General features: G+C 42.3%; 2 protein-coding genes across 5 annotated transcripts in view; one reads left to right on the forward strand and one right to left on the reverse strand.

Annotated features, from left to right (window-relative positions):
• Positions 1-7,622, reverse strand: part of LOC117350699 (A-kinase anchor protein 8-like) — a 72,885-nt gene extending 65,263 nt beyond the window's left edge. The window contains exons 1-3 of one of the 3 annotated variants that reach the window (XM_033925198.1): positions 7,450-7,622; positions 5,041-5,073; positions 4,636-4,699 (exon numbers count right to left, since the gene is read on the reverse strand). In XM_033925198.1, coding sequence (XP_033781089.1) covers positions 4,636-4,699; positions 5,041-5,073; positions 7,450-7,471 — 119 coding nt within the window. In that variant the 5' untranslated portion in view covers positions 7,472-7,622. Of the gene's footprint in view, positions 1-4,635; positions 4,700-5,040; positions 5,074-7,233; positions 7,360-7,449 lie in introns of those variants that run through there. The other 2 variants (XM_033925197.1, XM_033925199.1) reach the window with 2 other exon arrangements.
• A 3,618-nt stretch (positions 7,623-11,240) lies between these two features.
• The window catches only part of AKAP8 (A-kinase anchoring protein 8), an 81,129-nt gene continuing 67,078 nt past the window's right edge, over positions 11,241-25,291 (forward strand). The window contains exon 1 of one of the 2 annotated variants that reach the window (XM_033924076.1): positions 11,241-11,318. In XM_033924076.1, the coding sequence (XP_033779967.1) occupies positions 11,297-11,318 (22 nt within the window). In that variant the 5' untranslated portion in view covers positions 11,241-11,296. The remainder of the gene's footprint in view (positions 11,319-25,291) is intronic. The other variant, XM_033924077.1, reaches the window with a different exon arrangement.

Raw genomic sequence — 25,291 nt, forward strand, 5'->3', positions numbered from 1 at the left:
TCTGTTTCCCTTCTTTCCTTCTGCCCCCTTTCTTTCTCCCTGCCTTCCCCCAAGCCATTGCCGCCACCATCGGGAAACAGGCCCCCCAAGCCACTGCTGCTCCAAGCTCTCCCTGCAGATTAGAAGCTTCGGGCTGACCAGCATTCCTCTCCCCGATGTCAACTCTGCCGTCGGAGAGGAAGTTCCAGTCCAGCCAGGCAGCAATTGGCTGATCCGGAACTTCCTCTCCAACAGCAAAATTGATGTCGGGGAGAGGAAGGCTGATCGGCTTGGTAGATCGTGAAGGCAACACGGCTATCACGGAACCCGGGATGGGCTCTCCGATCGACTCGTGTTGCCTTTGCGATCTACTGGTCGATCGACGTATTGGGCACCCCTGGTGTAAGGATCAGTGTTCTTCCCAGAAATTTTTTCCAGCCGGGTAGCATGAAAACGTAGCCGGGTGGGGCGGGATGGGAAAATTTGGTGGTGGGGAAAATTAACCCCCTCTTTTACTAAGGTGTGCTAGCATTTTTAGCGCGCACAAACCCCTGTGCTATGTGGGAAAACTAACGCCAGCTCAATGCTGGCGTTAGCATCTAGCGCATGTGGCAATTCTCAGCGCACTAAGCGCATGCTAAAAACACTATTGTAACTTAGTAAAAGGAGCCCTAAATGTGTACTATTTTTATTAGTTAATTATTATTATTATTTTCCAATGCTCAATATGACTTCTTTTTTTAAGGTTTGACACTTGTGCCAGAATATTTTTACTAAATTTAAGAAGTTTTTGCCCTCTTTCAAATGGTATAGAGGTTAAAAAAAGGGAAAGGCGTTAATGAAGTCATTAGGTTCAATCTAGCCATTTATTTCTGCATGAATTTAAACACCTAAAAAAAAAAAAAAAAAAGATAAATATAGCTGATCCAGTCATACAAGAAATGGCTCTACAGCAAGGGTGCCCACACTTTTTGGGCTTGCGAGCTACTTTTAAAATGACCAAGTCAAAATGATCTACCAACAATAAAATATTTTTTAAAAACCCACAAAGTACACCCTACGCAGAGAAAATGTTAATTATCTTATATATTCCGCAGGTTTTCAAAGAGGTCAAGGCAGATGATTTTATGCAATGTCACCTCAGGAACAACTATACAAAAATAGACAAATATACCATCTCCCTTTTTACTAAATCACAATAGCGGTTTTTAGCGCAGGGAGATGTGCTGAATGTCCTGCACTGCTCTCGATGCTTATAGGCTCCCTGTGCTAAAAAACGCTATTGCGATTTAGTAAAAGGGGGCCATAGTGCAAAATATAGACAGCAGATATAAATTCTCAAAACAGACACATTTTGATCACTAAACTGAAAATAAAATCATTTCTCCCACAAGTGGACATGCTTAGTTACGTCAGCTCTATGGCTGCTTTAACTGTAAGGCGCCTGAATCTAAGGCTATTCTGTAGTGGATCCTGGGAGCCCATTCACAGCTATAGAATAGGCGTTCCCTGTACAGTCTCAGGGTGCCTACGAGGAAGAACCCACTTGGAGAATTTTCCCTTATTTTTTTTAAGGATTATAAAAACAGAAGCAATAATGTGAAAAACAAAACCCAGCCTTAAAACAGGCTGAATTAATTTGTGAACCATTATTTAAAGGATACTCAGAAAAAAATATTGTTTTCCCTTAACTTAAATGAAATAAACATATTCCTATCCATCATTTGACTATAGCTAAGTGCAAAAGAACCTCATAGAGCTGCAGTGAAATAGAAAAGTGATTTCGTTTTACTGTAATTTCTGCATTAAGTGGATTTGCACACCCCAAGCTCCTTAAATCCTGATGCACTTCTAGCTTTTCCTGTATCAGACTTTGCAAGATTAATAAATGGAGCATCCTTCTGCCTGCCAGTTAAAGGATGAAAAACAAATGCCTATAAAGTTCAAATCATAGCTTGACTAAACTTGAACTTTCTTGATTTCATTCTTCCTGGCTGACCACTTTATCTTCCACAATAGGCACCAAGGTTGCTTGGATTGGAACTTTAAAAGAGCAAGCAGAATCGGGTCCGATGTCCGTGCGTTTGTTTTTCTCAAATGGTATACCACTACACTTGCTGCTTTTACTTGCTTCGGGCCTTCCTCATTGCCAGGACCTGCCTACTTTCTGTTTCCGCAAAGGCAGGACCCGGCAGCGAGGAAGGTCCGAAGCAAGTAAAAGCAGCAAGTTGTAAGCTTCCCTCCGGGGCTCTATTGTGTGCTTGCTGGCTTCCCTTCTCTTCCCCCCCCCCCCGGGGAAGCTACTTCTGGTTTCGGAGGGAAGAGAAGGGAAGCCAGCACGCACACGATAGAGCCCCGGAGGGAAGCTTACAACTTGCTGCTTTTACTTGCTTCGGGCCTTCCTTGCTGCCGGATCATGCCTTCGCGGAAACAGAAAGTAGGAAGGTCCCGGCAACGAGGAAGGCCCGAAGCAAGTAAAAGCATGCTGGCAAAAAAAAACAAACCAGTCACTATTTTCAAGTTAAGTCATCTTTTAAAGATATAAAATCTATTGAAGAAATTACAGTGTTAGCATAGCTGTTTGGGCTAGCACTTTATTTATTGAAAGTCTATATTCTTAGAGTCAATTCTTGAACACTGCAATGATTGGGTGGTGAGGCGGAGTAATCAGCCCTCATGTCTCTGAGCAGAGTTCTAAGTAAAGAATTGTAAATAAGTTTTTTGAATTTACAATTTACATTGTTTGATGATCCAGCAGTGACTTCATTTTGTTTCACTGACCTTTTTAGTCACTCTACAATACCAACGGTGTATTTGAATTGGTCACCCCTGTTATATTTCTTGTGACTTAGTCGGCCAAAAAAAAAAAAAGGCAGGCATCAAACAAAATTTTCGGCGGCGAGTCAGCCCGGGAAGGAGCATTGGCGGCAGCAGCAGGATTAGCTAGGCGGTCATCTAAATCAGCCGGGCACAGCGCCCGGCTGTAAGGCCCTGGGGAGAACACTGAGGATATAACTCAACTCGGGGCTCAAGGGTCTCTCGTACGAAGAGAGACTGAACAAATTGCAGCTCTACATTCTCGAGGAACGTAGGGAGAGGGGAGACATGATCGAAACATTTAAGTACCTCACGGGACGTGTCAAAGTGGAAGATGATATTTTCTTTCTCAAGGGACCCTCGGCCACAAGAGGGCACCCGCTCAAACTCAGGGGCGGAAAATTTCATGGCGACACCAGAAAGTATTTCTTCACAGAGAGAGTGGTTGATCATTGGAACAAGCTTCCAGTGCAGGTGATCGAGGCAGACAGCGTGCCAGACTTTAAGAATAAATGGGATACCCATGTGGGATCCCTACGAGGGTCAAGATAAGGAAATTGGGTCATTATGGCATAGACAAGGGGTGGGTAAGCAGAGTGGGCAGACTTGATGGGCTGTAGCCCTTTTCTGCCGTCATCTTCTATGTTTCTAACTCAAAATGTAGGCACACAAAAATATTACCACCTACTTTATCATGATCTGTGCATATGGTGTTTACAGGGCATAGCCTGACCTGAGCTCTGCCGTAACATGCAAAAATAAGTACACACATTTACAACATCTGCCTTACAGCAGGTGTACATTTACACAAGAACTTTTGTACCTAGAATCACTGTATGAGCCTATTTTATTTACTGGGATTTATTAATTATCTTTATGAAGCCATTCACATAGGCATTTAAACTGGAATTTTTTTTTTTTAAATAAAGAGCACATTTTTTAACTTTTCACATGGGTGCCCCATTGTAAAGTCAAACTTACATCTATGGAAAAAAAACAATACCACCACTTATTTGTATGCCCCATATTATAATTCCTTCCCTGCATGCAGTTCTGTCTATCTCAGTGTATCTCAAACTGTGTGCCGAGGCCTCCTGAGATCCTAAGTGTGCCATTGCACACTGAGGAGGAAGAGAGGCACCTGCCAGCTGACTTCCTTATGCAGTACAGCGCTAGCACTGCCCGATTTGCCGAAGGCCTGCATGTTTCCCCCTTCTCTCTAGCATCTGCTGGCTTCCCGGTCTTACCTTTAAAGCTAATTAAAGCAGCCTGCAGAGGATCGCCGGTAGGTACAATGATTTTATTTTGAATATAATGATTGAAATGTGTCAGTTTTGAGAATTTATATCTGCTGTGTATATTGTGTGTATATGAAAAATGAATGGAAAAAATTGCATTACAATTCGTAAAGGTGATGGGATCTGGGGCAAAGGTCTGTGGTTGGAGTACTCAGTTGATATTTGTTAGACTTAAGGGGTACTTAGCTTGAAGTAGTTGAGAAACACTGCTATAGGCAATCAACTGGCACCAGTGCCTCTCCTTCTCTCTGGCCCTCTTCCCTGCTGGCACCCCCTACTGGCATCTCAGGGCCCATCTGGAGGGCCTATGCACATGCGCAGATGTCAACATGATGATGTCATGCATATGCGTGATATCATCACGGCAACGTCTGCGCACTTCTGGGTGCCTCAAGCCGTGGCCACTACCTTTAGTGTGCTCCGGCTCGAGAAAGTTTGAGAGACACTGGTCTATCTACTTGCTACTAAATTTTTGTATTAACATAGCTACGATACCATTGGGAACATATATATTTGATTTAGAAGTGTGCAGATACCATACCCATAATTAGTAGTGGTGGCAGAATCATTCTGACCGTATTCATAGCTATAATAGCCATCATACTCTGAAAAAGAAAAAAAAAAAATGAAGGGGTTTTTGCTGTGTTTTGCATCAATATCAGACATGGCTGTGATTAAGGCATGAGGCTTGAAGAAAATCCTTCCAGCATGGTAATCTCAGCAGAAAGGCATAAAGCTGAATGGACATAAAGGCAGATCTCCCTTTTATTCGTAAAATGATCCTACCTGGACAGAGCTGGGCCATGATGCTACTTATGACAAAACTATTCTACAGCTGCATTCGGTATAGGTAAGTAGATACCTTCAAATATGCTTAAACTATGAAGAAAAATAAAGCATCATGTCCTTGAACTGTAAACTGAGGTCAAAATTCTATTATATTTACCTAATCTTGACCCAGAATCCCAGCTTCCGTAACCTATAGAAACAAAGTAAACAGCAAATTGGTGAAGTATTCTTTACTTATCATTTTCTACCCTCACAGTAAGATAGCCAATAAGTTTCCTGAATTTACATTTTGATTTACAGCTTTAGCCTACACCTACAAAATATGCTGTTTAGTTCTTGTGCCAGCATATCTAGTTTTACTAGATTTAGCTCATTCTCAATAGTAAGGCATTACTCACATATAATATGTATTCTGTAGGTTACTGAATATCCAATGAATACCTCTGACAAAGCTCAGAAAATAACTCAGTAGAATGGCCATATAGCTGTTTTCTTCTTCCTCACCCATTGCCAAATTTTAAACATGTTCTATGGTGTGCAGAATTCACCCAACAGTAAACCCATAAAAAATATATTTTCTAGTATAGGAAATCACTAGTTATGTTTCGTTCTTGAAAGAACAGAGAAATTAAGTTCTAAGGGAACAGTATACAGGAATTCCTGCTCTCAGGCTAGTTTCATTAGAAGAGAAGAAAGGACCTAGAATTTGCCATATATAAAATAGTGAACTGTTCTTCTCTCTACTCTCTTAAATGGTGGTTCTCCCCCCTCCCCATATGGAGAAAAGGGATCAGAGTTCCACTATCCAAAACATATGGGTACCCCCCCCCCCATGAGCCACCTCCAGTGGTGCACTGGAAGGTGAAAATGGGGAGAAAAGAAATGCATGTGGATTTCCCCATGTCAATTTTACCTCAAAATTCTATGGTACTGTAGATCACTGAGAATGGCACTAGCCAAGTAAACTTAAGCAGTGAGATGCCATTTTTTGCGCAAACTACTGAAGCCATGGACCATTGTCATGAAAATGCCCAAATAATTGAATTGAACAGATGTAGATTAAATGAACTTCCAAACAGTGAGCGTATAGAACCAATGCTCACAAAACTGAACAAACTGCTCTTAAAAGTCCTTTAAACAGTTTGCAGTGCTATGGCACCACTGGAGAAGCACTCCATCAGATATCCAAGGCATGTGAAATTCACCCTTATGCCAACCCTGACCTGGTCCATGTGCACCTGACAAGAAATCCTCCTATAGAGAAATGCCATTTTTGGAACAGTAGGTGGGAGCTTTTGAGCATCACATGATGCACCGGGAGGGGACTAAGGCCCAGTGTCATTAGAGGAACAGGAGGTGTTTTCAGTACCTCCTGCTCCCAACTTTAAGGTACAGGCCGTGGGGCCTCTAGTGGCAGGAGAGAGTGAGCATCCCTCCTGCCTTTTTCTTCGGGGAGGAGGAGGGGGAAGTTGTCTTTCCTGACAGGAGGTAGTGGGCATCCCTCCTGCCTTTTGTTTTAGGGTCACATTTGTCAGGGGTTGTTGGGGGAGGGTCATTGGCAGCAGTGGGGGATTTTTTTTTTATGAGCAGATATTTTGCTTGTGTAATATATGCAAAATATCTGTGCTATTGGAAAAAACAACAACCCTCCCAGACTACAGCAACTGGGTTTTAGGATTGGTAAAACCTAATGCTAAATAGCCAAGCAATGTAATAATGGAGTTATAATAATTTGCTTGGCCGGATCAGAAAATGGGTGATTGAGGGGAAAAACATGTGGTGGTGGTCTGTTTAGTGAATCTAGCCCCTAGAGTGGTCTTGCTTAGAGAATGACACGGGGACAAATTGTTAATGGCCGTGACAATACCGAGGCCCTGACAGCAAGAAAATGACAAATTTGTCCCAGCGGGATCTCGATTTCCTGTCTCATTCCCATCTGCAACACTTTATTATCACACTGTGTTCAAGGCTTGTGTGGTTAAGGCAGAGCTTGCACGAATGGGACAGGATGGGGGATCCTGAGATTGCACAGGGACAAATGTGTTCTCTTCTTGCTAACAGGGCCTCAGCACAGTCATAGCCATTAACAATACACACAGAAGCCCATAAAACAGACTTTTAAAAACACAATATTGTAATGGCTTAGAGTTGGTTGGTTGGTTGGGGGGGGGGGAGTGAAGGTTGCCCTTCAATCCCACTTAGGGTTACCATATGGCTCCCGAAAAAGGAGGACGGATTGAGACAGCTGCATTTTATTTCCATGGCTTCCAGTGGCAGCAACTCCCGGATGTGAAACCCGCCCTCCTTACTTCCATTGCATTCAACAGAAGCAAAATCCGGTCCTCCATACCTCAAAGTGAAAAAAGGGGGCCGGAGAAAAACGAGACGCCATTTTGTGGGTGCACCGGAGGAAAGCAGCCGTTTGGTTCACGGCTACCGAGGAGGCCACAGCCGCTGCTAAGCGCCATCAGCTTAAGAATAATCAAGAAAACGGCAGCTACCACTCTAAATTTAAAAAAAGGGGGGGGGGTAGGCGAGACTATAACAAAGACACGAATAACCCCACCTGAGTAGCTACGAGGGTCCATGGCGTCTTCCTCTCTCTTTTTTTTATTGTTAACTCGTCTGCCACTGCGCACGCGCCCTACAACCGCCGCCGAGGAAAAAGGCTGTAAGTGTAAAAACCCGCCTACCTCCCCTCCCCTAACGCTATTGGCGGCGCGTAGCAGACGCGGCCCGGCATAGCCTATTGCTTCCCACTGTCGTCCGTCAAAAGCTCCAGGAAAAGCAATAAAAATAAAGAGGAGGAGGCCGTGGTGGGCGTAGACGGCATTGGGAAGAGCATGCGCAGTGGCTCACCTCCTAGAGTTCGGATTTCTCACCTCTTCCTTTTTAATAAGTGACTGCTTTCAACCAAACCCTGAGAAGCAGCTTAGCAAGATGATTTTTATTTTTTATTTAAACTTTCTCGAAACTGGGGCGTGAACGAGTGTGTCAAATCAAAACGTCCGTCAATTTTATTTGATCGCTCTCCTAAAAAAAAAAAATATCTCAGCATCTGTTCGTGCTACGGCCCCTGGAAGATCAGCCCCAGTTTCCAGCCAGGCTCTAGCATGAGGGGGACAGCTCTTTGTACAGATGCATTACTACTGTTCATCTCATTATATCAGGTTTATCTGTTTGTTTTATTTTTATTTCCTTCCATGCAACTTCTATTAATCCTCTAAGACTGTGTTCTTCAACCACCGGTCCATGGACCAGTGCCGGTCCACAGAAATTTCCTGCCGGTCCACAGGGCCAGCATGTGCATCAGGCCCAAAACAGTGTTCTTCAACCGCTGGTCCACGGTGCGATCCATGCGGCGTTATCTTCGAGCCAGCTCCCTCTTCCTAACTGATTCAGTGCACAAAGCCGCGGGCAGTGGCTCCTATGGGTATCCTGCGCCTGAACCAGAAGCCTTCTCTCTGTGTTATCAGCAAATTTAATTATGTATCTCACTAGTTATTCCCATCTCTAGATCATTGATAAATATGTTAAAAAGCAGTCCTAGCACAGATCCTTCTCAACTGAGAATATTGACCATTTAAACCTACTCTGTTTTCTATTTTTAACCAGTTCTTAATCCATAATAAGATATTACCTCATATCCCAAGACTTTCTAATTTCCTCATAAGTCTTTAATGAGGTACTTTGTCAGTTACCTTTTGAAAATCCAGACACACAATATTGACTGGCTCATTTTTACCAACATGTTTATTCACCCCTTCAAAAGGTTTTGTTTCCGCACTGGTGGTAAGTACAGTGGAACCTTGGTTTACAAGCATAATTCATTCCAGAAGCATGCTCGTAAACCAATTTACTTGTATATCAAAGTGAGTTTCCCCATAGGAAGTAAGGGAAACTTGCTTGATTCTTTCCAACCCCCCTCCTTCCGAGGCCACCAGTGCTGCTACACCTTATCCCCCACCCCTGAGACCACCGGCGCTGCTCCACCCCCCTCCCTGCAATCCGGCATCCCCCACTCACCCACCTAAACACAATCTCTTACCCCGATCTGGCACCAGCACCAATGCACAGGACATGCTGGTGCCCGAGGATCCTCCCTCTTGCTTGGGCTGAGCCTTGAGCATCTGCGTAGGATCAAGGCCTTCTAGTTCTTGCTCTCTCTGAGATTCTCAGAAATCTCCGAGAATCTCAGAGAGAGCGAGAACTAGAAGGCCTTGAACATGCACAGATGCTCAAGGCCCAGCCCAAGCAAGAGGGTGGATCTTCCGAGACCGGCATGTCCTGTGCATTGGTTCTGGTACCAGATCGGGGTAACATTGTGTTTTGGTGAGTGGGCGGTGGGGAGGACGACGCGAGCAGGGGGTATGCCCGATTGTGGGGGGGGGGGGGGGCTCGCAAATCGCGTCAACGCTCGATTTGCGAGGCACGATTTGCGGGAATTTTTTGCTCATCTTGCAAAACACTCACAAACCGCGGTTTGACTGTATATCTAAGTTTTGCCCATTGCTGTAGTTGCTGTGGGTTAACCATGGGAAACAGGCATTATACCATCTAGTCTGCTTATCTGACCTTAGGGTTAAAAGGTTGTCACATTTGATGTTCTTTACATCAGTTCTTGATGATATTAAAATGGAGTTTGCAATTAGACGAAAAATTGTAAGAAGAGACAATGATTCCAACTTTGTGAAAGCTTTCTTTGTAATTGGATAGTATGATGACAATAATGAAACATGATGACTTAGACAACACTACTATTGCAGATGATAAAGACAATAACAATGATAAAGTATTCTTTGCTATATGGAAGTCAAGGCATTTCGGAGATATCTTAGATCAAAATCTGCAGACCCAGTCAGAAGAAATGGATAATATTGGAGCTTGGTCTGATTTGAAGGAACTTTTTAATCAGCCTGAGCAATCCACTTTCTGCTATTTCTTACCTGTGCTGGCTTGTTGACTCACAAGCACACTGACATTAAGAACAGCCTTTTTTAAAATTAGTTTTACTAAAAGCAAAGCGGTTCTAATTGCAGAGCAATAAAAGTTGGGATAAAAACATTAACAGCTGCATTCATTGTAGTTGTGGTTCTTTTACTTAAAACGTATTACTGTATATTGGGCAAGGGGTTTTTTTTGGTTCACTTTGAATGTGTTGTTCATTGTCTATTACTTAAGTATTAAAATATACATTTATTTTCACTTTTACTCAAGTATTTTGACCTAGTAATCTGAAAATGTGAACACCCCCATTGCATTTTCTTTCTCATGCCTGATTCTGAAAAACTGCTGAGATTTAGACAAAACAAAGGGATGAGTACTTTGATTTAACCCACTTTTGCACGTTTGCAGTGAAATGGTGTGGTGGCCAAGTTTGTCCACTTTTCAAGGTAATCTATATAGAGAAATAAAACATAAAATAAATACCTTAAAGTATGGAGAAAAAAACTCATTTGCTTTTACTCCAAGTCTTAGGATCTAGAATGGAAATTGACCCAACATCTATTGGGTGCTTGCCCTGAATCGGTAGCATAGAATAATATGGGCCTTTATAAATAACTGTATATTAATGCAAAATGCTATACTACTTTTATGTATTTGAATTGCTCCTTGTATTTTTTAAAATACTGAATAAAAATTTATTGAACTAAAAAAAAAAAAAAAAAGAATATTGCTACTCCTTAGGTTTTGGCCAGGTACTAGTGACCTGGATTGGCCACCGTGCGAACGTGCTACTGGGCTTGATGGACCGTTGGTCTGACCCAGTAAGGCTATTCTTATGTTCTTAAGACGAGACTTACGGCTTTTGTGGACAGCCATCAGCCTCCTCCCGCCTCTCGCTTTGATGGACAATAGAGAATGACACGGTGACAAAATTCATCACCGTTCCTGTCCCCACGGATAACCGCAGGAAACCATCTTCATGTCATTCTTTAAGGAGAGAGGGAAGAATCAGAGTATAATTGGGCACAACCACTGACCTGCAAGCTTTGCTTTGAAGAATGCTGGTGTAGAAGGATTGAGATTGAAATAGACACTAGAAAATGACATGGGATTATTTCCCGCGGTGACGGGAACGGTGATGAATTTTGTCACCGTGTCATTCTCTAATGGACAAGGTGCTAGACAAACGCCAATCGAACTTCTTCCACGCAATGACGTTGGTATACTTACTGAATATCCTCTCTCTCTCTTTTTTTTTTTTTTTCAGCCACCCGCTGGCGCGTTTGACTGACGACGATGGGAAGCAATTGGCTGCCGGGCCGCGTCTGCCACGCTCCTCCAATAGGCTTTGGGAGGGTGAGGGGTAGGAAGGAGGCGGGGATTTCCGCGTGCGCCTTTTCCTTCGGCGGCGGTTGGAAGGCGCGTGCGCAGAGCGGGGTGGGCGGTGAGTGAAAAAGGAGGACGCCATGGACGCTCGCAGCTATTCAGGTCAGGTTATTTCCCCCCCCCCATATCTTTATACTATTTTTCGTTAGCCTCTTTTTATATATATTCCCCAGTTTTTATTTATTTGTTTCACTTCTTGGGGTGGTTTTTTGTGTGTCATGTTCTAGGGGTGCTCAACGGTCGCTGCGGCCTCCTCGGTAGGATGCAGCGTTAGGGCCCTTGCAGAAAGCTGTTTCTCTGGTGTACCCACAAAATAACGTCTCGTTTCTCTCTGTCCCCCCCCCCCTTTCTTTGTACACAGGCAGTGGGATTGAAGGGTGGCCTTCACCCCAACCCCCCCCCCCCAAAACAAACAAACACATTAGAGCGATTGTGTTTTAAAAGGTCTCTGTACCCGAATACAAAAAACAAAAAATCACCCACACTTACAAATAAATATGACACCAATTTAACAAGTGTAGATAGTGCTCAGAACCAATGTAATGGTGCAAAGGTCAGAAACGGGCTTTTTACCCCCCGGAAAATGTGCCTTTGCTGTTCAATCACTGCGCTCCCAACACTGTAGTGGTTGCGAACAATCCACGATTTGTGAACGATTTGTGAACGATTCAAAAAGTGTTACTCATATCGGGTGTTCCCCACCACATATTGTGTCCCCTTGATAGTAAATTTTATGCACTTTTCTTACGTCGAACGTATAGTTGGCATCACGGTCCATTTCATGTGGCGCCACATTATTTATGCTTAAGTGTCAGCTGATATCACAAAATAGTGGGTGATTGTATTAAATAAACAGCCAGACTTCCGACCTTGCCTTACCAAAAAAAAAATTGGTTGCCGATTGAGGCCCTAAAATTGAGTATAAAATCTTGACTGTAATACACCATGTGCTTTATGGAGTGGCACCATGGTACCTGATTCAAATTTTGGGAAGGTCTACTCCATATCAAAGTTTACAGTCTGAATTAACTATGAGATTAATTGAGGAAACGAAACAGGAAGAGCATTACAAAAACAAACAAACAGTATGGCTGCTGTAACAGGCCCAAGACTTTGGGAACTCAATGAAGGGGACATTAAGTGTATGTGCAGAATTGAAATCTTTTGAGAAATTGCTAAAGACCTGCCTATTTGTGAAAGCTTGTCTTACTTGAGCGTTCTGTAATCAGTCAGTATTAGAGCATTTCTATGTGATCTTAATACAAGATGATGTTTTTTAATAAGTGGGTTTTTTGTGGGGGGTTTTTTTTTTTTTGCATTAATGGATGTGTAAGTTTGTTTCTTATTTATGTACTAATTGTTACCCGCTTAGTTGATAAGCGGGATAGAAATTTTAAAAATAAATTTCACATCATTTTACATACGTTTTCTTCATGGATTCACATATCTACGTCATGTTTTAAAGATCTGCATCGTCAGTTCCTTACCCTTTCTAGCATTTAACACAGGCACTCTTATATTCTCAGTGAACCCATCGAAGTAAGTCTTCATTATTCTCTGTTTTTGTTTTTTTGAGTTGTAATGTTTTCATATATTTTATCACCTGGTCCACACAATCCTCAGGTTTCACTCTCCTGGATTATCACTCCTCAGACTTTTCACGATGGTTCTTATACATTCACAATCTATATCGCTCACACTTTTGGATTATTGCTTCTTTCTGTTACAACTTATTTTTATCATTTCATTTTTTAATTGTCCTTTTTTTTTTCAAGGACCCCTGTTGAAGACATAGCTCAGCCAAAACATAGATCTTGTTGGGTTCGGATTACATGTTTGCCTTACTGCAGTTGTTTCTCACTGTGTACCAATCAGCGTCTTGAATCAAATTATAACTACTTCTCTTAATAAACTGCATATTTTTGTTGTGTTTTATAGTGCATTGTTTTTCTTTTTTTTATACTTCCACATTTTTGTGTTTTTATTTAATGTTATTTTAAATAAACTTCTCCTGTATCATCCAGAGACTATTGTGCCACTCTTTTTCTTTGCAGTTTTTTCAGCCATAGTGTGGAACATAGGGCTTTTGGGTTTTTTTTGCTATTGATCTCTCTAAATTCTGTAGCCAAAAACTCAGAGCCAGATGCACAAAAGTCAGCAATCTTCTAATGATCATCGCTAAACGGCTCACTGCGTGATTTTCTGCAGGATCTCGTGTTCTCTGTTCTGACCATGCAGATAAGCTCATTAATATTGAAATGCCATGTAAACTAGTAGAGCGATCTGATGCTCTAACATGGCTTCCTGATGCACAAAAAAAAGGGATTGCTTTTAGTGATCTGAAAAAAAAAACAACTGGTCAAGACCAGTCGCTTACGTGGCTTAAAGATGGTTCAGCCTGAAATTAATATAATACAACATTTATTTCATAAATACAGTTTTTACAATAGCAGGGATGTAAATGTGTATTATATGTGCATTGTGAGCACATGTGTTGAAGGTGTGTCTTATGTATGCTTGTTAACAGAGTAAAATATATGAGAATGGGCAGCAGTGAGAGAAGGCTAAAATTTCTGCTTATTAAAACTATGTACTGGCTGGGCCAGAATTTATGTCCCGCATTTGTGTAATCTGCTGCTGATGCCTTCAATGACATAAGCATGTGATGCGCTACAATAATCCACGCCTATGACTGAAGTATCAAACCTGGTACTTGCGTACATTGTCGCTGTATCAACTGGACCATTCTGCACACGTGTGCAAGTTGCTGTCACAGCGATCAATTGGATGGGAGAGACAGGGATTACGACGAACCTCCGTGCGAATCATTTGCATGCAAACTTGTTAGTACATCTATGGCTCTTTTGCAGTTGGATTGCTGCGGACTCATTCAGTATTACCAATCCATTTTAGTGTTATCTGGTCCTCAATCCTAACCCAAGGCTTGCTTATCTGTTCAAGTAACTGAGGCTAGAAGGACTTTCCAGTATGTTCCCATTAGGTGGTGGTGTCTAATAAACCATCGTTTTGTGCATTGCCTTACCCCAGGCTAATATCTAGCTCTTCTTGAGTATTGACATTTCACTTATCTAAGGGTAATGGAATCCTCACCCCTGCTGGTGCTAATAATAACACCCCAACTGCCACAGACGAAGGCTATTTTAACCTACAATGCTTGCAGCTGAGGAGAGAATTATTAGAAGTCCCCTTGCTCTATTCCCCTAAGGTGATCTCTGTTGAGAGACACCATTAGGTAGAGTAATCACATTGCAACTACACAATTATGCCAAAGGTACTATATCCACAGCTGCTATCCTGGAGTATAAAGTCTGTATGATGGACTGTGCTCAGGGTAGGTATGGAAGTTGAAGAAACCCAAGCATGAGTTCTTGAAGTTTTTCCTCCAAGAGAGCAGAATATTCCTTTTGGAGACAAGCAACTCTACTATACTTCACTTGATGTGAGAAAGGCTTGTCACAAATTTGATAAAATGCCATTCTATGTATCTTGGGCATTGGAGAGTTAAGTGACTTGCCCAGGGTCAAAAGGAGCTGCAGTGGGAACTGAACCTAGTTTCTCAGTCCACTGCACTAACCATTAGACAACGCCACATGTGGATGGCTGAGCAGGAGTTCAAAATTGTGCTGTGCAGAAAGGTAGTTTTATGTAAATGTTATGCATGGAAAATTTGCATGATGATTGGAGACAGCAAGCCAGGCACGTGCATAAAAGAAGTCTGAAGTGCATGTCTGAAGAAAACTAAAATTGCTAACACACATCCGTGGCTTTTCTGCACAAAAATGCCTTGCAAACATTTCTTATATGTAACATTTTTGTGTGACTATTTATATGCAAAACAGCAGCCACAGATGTGTGCTGGCAGTTTCCTTGTGTATATTAAAATTACAGATGATCTTGCTCTCAAGTGACCCTTCGGTGATGCTCTGGACTTGGTGAACTATTCCTCGCAGCAAAAGCCACCGTTTCCTTTTGTGCATTGCCACAGAATACAGTGATTAATAATAATAATTATATTCTTATAAACCGCCAAAGCCATGATAGTTCGAGGCGGTTTACAACAAGAGGTGGTGGACAAACAGCGAAGTGGTCACCATACAAAGATATCGAATACAAGCTTACAGAATGGAAGAAGAGAAAAACTATAAACTTCTTAGGTTACGAATCGATACCTTGGAATCCGAACGTAATCTGTTCCAGAACCCCATTCGAGTTCTAAGACAATTTTAGAATAATAGAAACTGGATTAATCCATTCCTGGGTCTCGCAAACTCAAATTTTAACAGTAAATACACTAGATTTTAAGGTAAAATGTTAACAAATAATAGTATTTTCCTCACTACATTACACAAAGGCGAAAATCACATGAGATGCTTTCACTACAGCTTCCAACAATGAACTGAATGACGTATGAGTGGCCTGAGTGCTGGGGAAACGTACGCAGAAACACACGAACAGTGTGCAGGGTGTTCAAATTCCAAAGCAGTGTTTGGATTCCGGGGCAAAATGCTCCTAACCAACCCTATTCCTAGATATGTTGTGGATGAGTTGTCTTCAGTATCACTGCCTCTGTCAGAATAGCTGAATCCTTTATATAGAACATGTTCAATGGTTTTGTAAAAGGCCAACTGGAAAGAGATCCCAGAAATTACTTAAAAGGAACAATCCCAATCATCAACTCTGGCATCTCAACCCAGATGCTGGCAGAAAGATGAACCCATTCTTAGGACATTGTTTAGGGCCAAATGTATAACTCTTCCATTGAAACTCATCACCATGTCAGGATATTTCATACTCCCATAGATACAGTGTTGGTTTACTCCCCTGTTTCTTTTAGGAACAGCAAACCAGTGGAGGTGGAGACAAGGACTGTGTCTGAATTTAAGAAAGCGTTGGATGGGCAAGTGGGATCTCTTAGGAAGAGGAAGAGATAGTGGATGCTATGGATGGCCTCTTTGGTCCTTATCTAAACCCATATGAAGCCATAGAGGCCTGAAATCTATCAGTGTTGAAGAAATAAAGTCAGCGAGGTTCAGTAAAACTCGGCTATCACATTCTTTATTCTTTGCAGTACTTGGCTTTTTTTTCTTGCAACCAGTTTGACCTGCCTGAAAAGGACCTGAGACTCTAGACCAGGGATGTCAAAGTCCCTTCTTCAGGACCGCAATCCAGTCAGGTGGTCAGGATTTCCCTAATGAATATGCATGAGATCGATTTGTATGCACTGCTTTCATTGTATGCTAATAGATCTCATGCATATTCATTGGGAAAATCCTGAAAACCTGACTGGATTGCAGCCCTCAAGGAGGGATTTTGACACCCCTGCTCTAGACCATTTGAAAAAGAAAATTTTCTTTTACTTTCTGTAAGAGTATAAATCCAAGGAATAAATATTTTATCCCAGGACAAGCAGGCAGCATATTCTCTACATGTGGGTGACGTTATCCATAGAGCCCCGATGCGGACAGCTTTTCAAGCAAACTTGATTGAAGATTTCAAGTTTGCTGGTGCTGCACCACAAATGTGTGTGCCTTCCCACTCCACTAGAGGGCGCATACCCTCCTCGTGGTCTTCAGTTCTTAGTTTTCCGCGAAGCCAGAAAGCCCTGTTGTCTTTCTCTCCGTGTTCAAGTGCCTTTCTAGCACTGCGGCTTCATTGTTTTTGTGCAGGAGTCACTGTGCGCCTTTTTTTCTTCTTCTTTTTCTTCAGGATATTCGGTTCGGCATCCGGGGGCTCCCAGTTTGCCATGGCCGCTTGGCCCCGATCGGCCGCAGCCTGTTTTTTCCCTATGTCCTGGCCCCTTTCCGGGTTCAAAAAGTGTACCTAGTGTGGTCGGCTGCTGTCCATAACCGACCCGCATCATTGGTGTATTTTGTGTCTGGGGGCTGACCACCTGACCGACTCTTGCCCCAGGTGTGCCACTTTTCAGACCCGTGCCCTGCGTCATCATCGGGCCCGTATGGCTGAGCTTTTTGTGGTGGAGCAGGCCCTGGTTTCGGCTCCGGTCTCAGCCTCGACCTCGATGTCGGCCTCGAAGACCTCGGCCCCGAGTAAGCAGACCTCTTCAGGGTCGGCGCTGGCGAAGTAGCCAACCTCGGAGTCTCCAGCCGTCCATGGTGGGAGTTCTCTCCCCCCGGCCTCGTCGAGACTGTCCAAGCCCTCAAAGCGTGCTTCCGCCTCCAGTGAATACTCATCTTCGAGGTCGCCCTCGGTGGAATGCACCGCTGTACCTGATATGCCTTCTATGCTCTCGGTGCCTGTGTTCCAGGATATGTTGTGGGCCATGATATTCGCGGAGCTCTCCTTGGCTTTGGCCCACTTGACCCCGGTCTCAGCCTTGCGTGCGCCGGACCAGCCTAAGCGTCGTGTCGAGGTCCCTCGGGGCAAGGTGTGTCTGTCTTGGCGTCTTTCTTCCTTGGACTCTTCGCCTTGACTCTCAATTCAATACAATCTTGTTAGATTGTTTATTTCTTATTCTTTCCTCTATCTGTACTTCTCACTTCTCTATTCTCTTTAGGTGCTTTAGTTAGATTGTGAGCCTTCGGGACAGTGAGGGAATTTCCTAAGTACCTTCCTTACTTATAATTTTAATGTATATTTTCTGTAACCGCTTAGAACCTAACGGATGTAGCGGTATATAAGAAATAAATTACATTATATTACATTATTTGCCCTCGGGGCACCGTTTGACGAAGTGACCCCGGGATTCCCCCCCCCCGAGGCGGGGCCGGTCCCTGGGTGTTCGCGCTGCTGGAGATCTCCAGGTCTTGGAGTTGTCTTTGTCCAAACCCCGGTTGTTCAAGTCGCCTGCCCGGTCCGGGGTTCCGCTCCAGGAGGCCACAGCTTCGAAGGGGTCCCTTTCTTTTTCCCGAGGCGTGTCGCCTCGGCGGACCTCAGTACCTCGGACCCTGGGGTCCTTGCCTCGGAAGTCCTCGAGGCGTCAGCAGTCCTCGACCCCGCCGCATTACTTTAGCGGGGCGTCCTTGGGCTCGGGGCAGGGCACTGATAGACCGCCTCATTACTCTCGGGAGGCTTCTCCCTCTTTTTCGGCAGTGCCTTGGTCTCGTTCAACCACCCCCCTCGAGGGCCGGTCAGACAGTCGCCCATCTTCCTTCACTCGGTTTGTTCTGGACATGGGGAAGGCGTTCCATCTCGACCTCCAGTCTGACTTTAAATACACTAAGGAGTTTTTGGAGGAGATGGAACTCCCTTGTCCTCCTCGGGAGTCTTTGCGACTTCCTTTGAATCCGGTGCTGCGTCAGGCTTTCTTCTGGAATTTGGAGACCCCCTATGCGGATGCGATCCCGGCCATTCCATCCAAAATGGAGTCTAGATACCGGACCGTTCCCTGCCCGGGGTTTGAGAAGGCGCAACTTTCCCACCAGTCCCTGCTGGTGGAATCTTCTCTGAAAAAGTCTCATCCCTCCAGGGTCTCCGCGGCTGTCCCACCTGGCCGGGAGGAGAGGACGATGTTTAAGTTTGGCAGGTGCCTCTACCAAAACTCCATGATGGCCAACCGGGTCTTAAATTATAATTTTACGTTCACCTCATATCTTAAAGTCCTGGTCAAGTCCTTGCCCGCTTCTCGGAAGGCTTCTACTAGGCAGTGTTATGCCCAGAAGTGGACTAGATTCGCCACGTGATGTGCTTCAAATCAGGTGGAACCTTTGTCTGCTTCTTTATCTTCGGTTTTGGATTATTTGCTTCATTTGTCTCGGTCTGGCCTCAAGACCAATTCTGTTCATGTACATCTTAGTGCAATTGATGGGAAGTCGCTTTCTGTCCACCCCTTGGTTTCTCATTTCATGAGGGGTCTCTTGAATGTCCATCCTCCTCTCAAGCCTCTCCCTGTGGTTTGGGATCTCAATGTGGTTCTCGCCCAATTGATGAAACCCCCCTTTGAGCCCATGGATAAAGCTCATCTGAAGTTCCTTACTTGGAAGGTGATCTTCCTGCTTGCCCTCACATCTGCTTGCAGGGTTAGTGAGCTGCAGGCTTTGGTTGCGAACCCACCTTTTACTGTTTTTCATCATGACAAGGTGGTCCTGCGCACTCATCCCAAGTTCTTGCCTAAGGTGGTGTCAGATTTTCACCTTAATCAGTCTATTGTTCCGGTGTTTTTTCCTAAACCCCATTCTCATCCTGGTGAGGTGGCGCTTCATACTCTTGACTGTAAGAGGGTGTTGGCGTTCTATCTCCAACACACCCAGTCTCATCGGAAGGTTCCTCAATTGTTCTTGTCTTGATCCTAATCGGTTGGGACGTCCTGTTTCCAAGCGCACCTTGTCCAACTGGTTGGCTGCTTGTATTTCCTTCTGCTATGCTCAGGCTGGTCTCTCGCTGCATGGTCGGGTCACGGGACATAAAGTCCGAGCGATGGCGGCTTCTGTCGCTTTTCTCAGGTCCACACCAATTGAGGAGATCTGCAAGGCTGCCACTTGGTCTTCGGTTCATACCTTCACCTCTCACTACTGTCTGGATACTTTGTCTAGGAGCAACGGCTGGTTTGGCCAGTCAGTTTTGCGTAATCTGTTTTCCTAAATTGCCAACTTCCCTCCTTCCCTTTTTTGGTTAGCTTGGAGGTCACCCACATGTAGAGAATATGCTGCCTGCTTGTCCTGGGATAAAGTACAGTTACTTACCATAACAGGTGTTATCCAGGGACAGCAGGCAGATATTCTTGCAACCCTCCCACCTCCCGGGGTTGGCTTCTTTGCTAGCTATCTGAATTGAAGACCACGAGGAGGTGATGCGCCCTCTAGTGGAGCGGGAAGGCACACACATGCATGGTGCAGCACCAGCAAACTTGAAATCTTCAATCAAGTTTGCTTGAAAAGCTGTCCACGTCAGGGCTCCGTGGATGACGTCACCCACATGTAGAGAATATCTGCCTGCTGTCCCTGGATAACACCTGTTACGGTAAGTAACTGTGCTTTCCTGATATACACAATAAAGATGGTAAGTGAGATCCACTGGAACAACTCCAAAATAACAGAAAGATCCCACTGTTCAACGAAAGTTAAGACAATAGGAAACAGAGCTAGGCTCTGAGGTCTGCCTACGAAACAATCAGCAGCCTATGTGAACCCTTGAGAAAGCCAGCAATTCTGGCAAAACGGGTCCTGTCGAGTTGTGGCTGCCTGCAACATTTGAAATAAATTTTGAAGATACATTGAACAATAATTCAAATGAATATAGTTTTAAGAGAAGACTCATTGGAGAAGATTTTATAAAATTTTATATTAAAAGGAAGAAAATCATAATAAATAGAAAAGAAATAGAATAATAAAGGAAGGGGGAGGTTTTTCAGGATCAATGAATGAAACTTGGAACTTTGCAGACTTGGCTGAGGTTTATTCCCTGTCACCAAGTAGGTTTCCGAGATCCTTTTCTTCCCCTTTTTTTACACCTTGTGCTTTGAACAGTGATATATATTTTCCTTCCAATCTCATGCTGAGCTAAATATATTTGAAGCGTAGCAAGGTGGTACTTGCTCTCAACTGCATTGTATGCAGAATGATTCATTTTATCAATGTCTGAAGACTTGTCTGGTTAAGGGTTTAGGGGCTAGATTCACTAAACAAACCGATTGTGCCCGACCCGACTAACCTCATGGCCGATTCCGATCCGCGCATGTGATTCACTAAACTTTTCCAAGAACACCGACTAGGCTTGGTGATCCAAAAAGAAGCAACTGGTGGGGACTGCTTTCTGACGACCTCTCCTGCCTTTTTCAGCCCAACTTCTTCTGCCCTGCGCCCTGAATCCCTGACTCGCTGCCTCAACTTTCCTGCCCTTCCCCCGCACTGCGAGCACATGGTTTAAAGCGGGTTAAAACCACAGGCTTGTGAAGTAGTAAAAAACCAGAAAAAACAGCTCGCAGCTCCATAAGCATGTGCAGACCATATAGAGATAGTCTGCGCATGCTTCAGGATCGCTCACTAGCGATTGGTGTGGTCGGTGGGGAGTGTTCCTCTAATCGCCCCTATTTGCATGCTGGCCTTTAGTGAATTTGTTGGCCTGCCTGCAATTGCCCACAGATTGGACACGGAAAGGAAGGTTAGTGAATCTAGGCCTTAGAGCAGGGGTAGGGAATTCCAGTCCTCGAAAGCCATATTCCAGTCGGGATTTCAGGATTTCCCCAATGAATATGGATTGAAAGCAGTGCATGCATATTCATTGGGGAAATCCTGAAAACCCAACTGGAATACAGTTCTTGAGGACTGGAGTTCCCTACCCCTGGCTTAGAGTAGGGGTGGGCAACTCTGGTCCTCGAGGACCGGAATGCAGTCGGGTTTTCAGGATTTCCCTAATGAATATGCATTGAAAGCAGTGCATGCAAATAGATCTCATGCATATTCATTGGGGAAATCCTGAAAACCCGACTGGATTCTGGCCCTCGAGGATCAGAGTTTTCCATCCCTGCCTTAGAGTCTAGATAAGAAATTCATAGCAAATTTAGTGCATATATCTTTTCAGAGAAGCACATAAGTATCTACGAACTCAGCCAAAATGAAAGCTGCAAACAACATACATACAATACTGTGCATAGTCTATTTAATCTGTTACAGAAGCTGGTGTAATGATAAAGGGCCCTCTTAACCAATACCAGTCCATATCTCTTGGCATAGGCCTATTATGAGGAACAAACCAATGGGCTCACCCCAATTTCTATACAACTGCTCTGAACTAGGCCCGCTACAAATCCCTATAGCAAACACCATTCACAAACCTTCCAAATCACACAGAAACAAGACAAAGAACAGAAGTATTCTAAAAAAGCTAAAATACACTGAAACCCCTATCTCAACACAACATAGGAATTTCAAGGGATATTACCTGAACGCCCAATCCGTGAGAAACAAGGTACAGGTGATACACAACTGGATCGAACAAAAGAATCCAGACTTCCTATTTCTAACCGAAACATGGATGGTCTCTGATACAGATGTCATAATGAAAGAAATGCTACCACAGGGTTACAAAATTGTTCCACTGTCTAGAAGCTGGAAAAAAGGAGGAGGTCTAGCAATAATCCTAAAAACTTTATTCGATTTTAATAGAATAGATTTTAAAACTACAGAAGAATTGAAAATCCTAACTTGCAAGATCTCTAACACTGATCTGGAAGAACCATTAACTGTGACACTATATATACCTCATTCAGACAGAGAATATAAAATATCTGCATATGCAGACGATTTATTATTATATTTGAGGAATCCAGAATCTACCATTCCATATCTACTCGAACTAATTGAGAAATTTGGAAGTTTTTCAGGATATAAAATTAATTGGAATAAATCAGAAGTTCTTCCTCTAAATGTATATTGTACAAAAGGTTTATTTGACACATTTTCATTTGTTTGGAAGGAAGAATCTATTAAATATCTTGGAATTTGGATAACAAAAACAGTAGATGAGACAATGAAAATTAATGAAAAATCTCTAATACAGAAAGTGACAGAAATGTGTGAGCAATGGAATCCTTTACATTTATCTTGGTGGGGAAGAGTACAAACCGTTAAAATGATGATTATGCCTGTAGTTTGCTACCAAATGGGGATGATACCAATTTTCTTTCATGAATCTTTTTACATAAAATTAAATAGAATTTTGACAAAATTCATTTGGCTAAACAAAAAACCAAGAATTGCTTTAGTGTCGCTGCAAAAACCAATTAAGGAGGGAGGGGTAAATTTTCCCAACTTTTATAGGTACCATCAAGCCTATATTTTACGTCATGGTATGTATTGGATCCTCCCAGAGCCCACAGATAATATTCCAGACTGGTTCTGGCTAGAATGGAGACTAATATTTCCACTACGTCTTAGTCATGTAATTAGTATCAAGATGCCAAGGTTATATAAAGATCATAAAATATTTATGGATACCTGGAAAACTCTAAGATACATAAGTAATTTAACTCAAATTCCAATTAGTAAATCATCTACTCAAACAATATGGCTAAACCCCAAGATCAAAATTGGCGGTTTTAAAGTCATCTGGAAACATTGGATGACAGCAGGAATTCGTATTTTAAATTATGTAATAAAAAATGATAAGTTGCTGGAGTTTTCACAATTGCAACATAAATTTGGTCTTAATAAAACACAATACTTTAAATGGTTGCAATTGAAGCAATCTATTCAGGAAGGGTTCCCTGAATGGAAAAACCTTGCTAAATATCACAGTTTGGAATTCTTATGTTTCCAGATGGACTCAATAGGACATAAAGCTGCACAGTGGTATAAAATAATATCTGGATTTATAAATAAAAAACCAAAAAATGGTCTTAGAGACATTTGGAGCATTGAGATAAAACACCAAATTAGTGCATCTCAATGGCCACGACTTTGGTCTTGGAGGTTAAAATGTACGGTGTCAGCATCTATGAGGCAAACTTGGTTTTTTCTTCTTCATAGAGCATTTTGGACCCCAACACGTTTACATAGAATTGATAGCTCTAAATCTAATAGATGCTGGCACTGTCATGATGAAATTGGGACATTAGATCATCTTATATTCTTTTGTCCATTTATTTTAACATTCTGGAAATCAATTTGGCCCCAAATTAATAGGATGCTAGAAAATCCAGTAGCCTTGACATATGATACTATATTATTTGGAACAACAATGAGGGAAAAAAGTCAAATATCATCAAGTAATAATAAACTTTTATTTATTTTAACTGGAATAGCAATACAACAAATCACATTTAACTGGAAACAACATGATAGATTGAACTATATGTTTTGGTGGAATTCTGTGTGTCATATATACAAAATGGAACTTGCTATTGCAACACATAAAGGATATATGAATAAATTTCAAAAAATATGGGGACCATTAAAAGATTTTTGTAAAGAATAAAAAATTTTTCCCATTAAATAAAATTGACCATTAACAGATTTCTCTAATGAATGATTAATTCTTCCCAAAATAAGATAATTGAATAGAAGGGATGGGGGTGGGTTTTTAATTCTAACTACTACTTTCTAATTCAATATTTAAATGAATTTACAGAAAAAATTGAATTTATATATTATTGATTGGAAGGGAGGGAGGGAAAGGGATTATTATATATAATAAAAATTATATAAAATTAAATTTATTGCAAAATATTATAACTTTATTCAAATTTAAATTTTTAATGAAATGTTAATTCAATGTTAATATATGAGATGATCAAGTGTATATGTTTAAGTTTCTAGTGAATTTTATTGTAACACTTGTTGTGACATAAGAAAATGAATAAAGAATTATAAACAGAAACATAACTGTGACACTATTCTATATCCCCCCCCCCAAAAAAAAAAAAAAAAAAGGACTAGAGCCAAAGAAGAATTCTTCAAATTCCTCTCGGCTAATACCATAAGAGGACTGTATAATATGTTGCTGGGAGACATAAACATACACTTAGAACAAGTGGAAAAACCGGAAGTGATTGAAATTGACATGTTTCTAACTACCCTAGATTTCACAATACCAGACAAGGAGGAAACACATGAAAAGGGACACCAGTTAGATATAGTCACCTTTTCTCACAAAGACATCCCTGAACCTAAGATCTACTATTGCATAGGAGCTTGGGAGAAATGCATATGGTCAGATCATTATATTTGCAACTTCAAGTTACGCTGGCAAAAGAAAACTTAAAAGCAAAACCAGTAAGAAAATAACAGTCACCGGCAGAAGCATCATAAATCCACCCGAATTCTGGGTGCATTATGAATTATATCCCAAAATGGATGAAAAACTGTACAATCAGCGAATTACAGTGTACAATTAGGAAAGATGTCACTGAGCAGTCAGTGATTATAGAGTACAGAATAGTAAGAATTATAATATTTGTATGTTATAGTATAATATTAACGTTACAGTGAAAGGGGGCTGGATAGCCAGCAAATTTCAGAATACAGTTGATGAGGAAGTCACTGAATGTTCAGTGAATACAGGTACAATTAGAGAGAATATGCAGTATCAACATGATGAGTATTAGCTTTAAAAAAGGAGGGAGTTGTCTAACTAGGTAATAAATCTATTGAACAGAGCGG

This window comes from Geotrypetes seraphini, chromosome 16 (assembly GCF_902459505.1).
Source record: "Geotrypetes seraphini chromosome 16, aGeoSer1.1, whole genome shotgun sequence".
Lineage (NCBI taxonomy): Eukaryota > Metazoa > Chordata > Amphibia > Gymnophiona > Dermophiidae > Geotrypetes > Geotrypetes seraphini.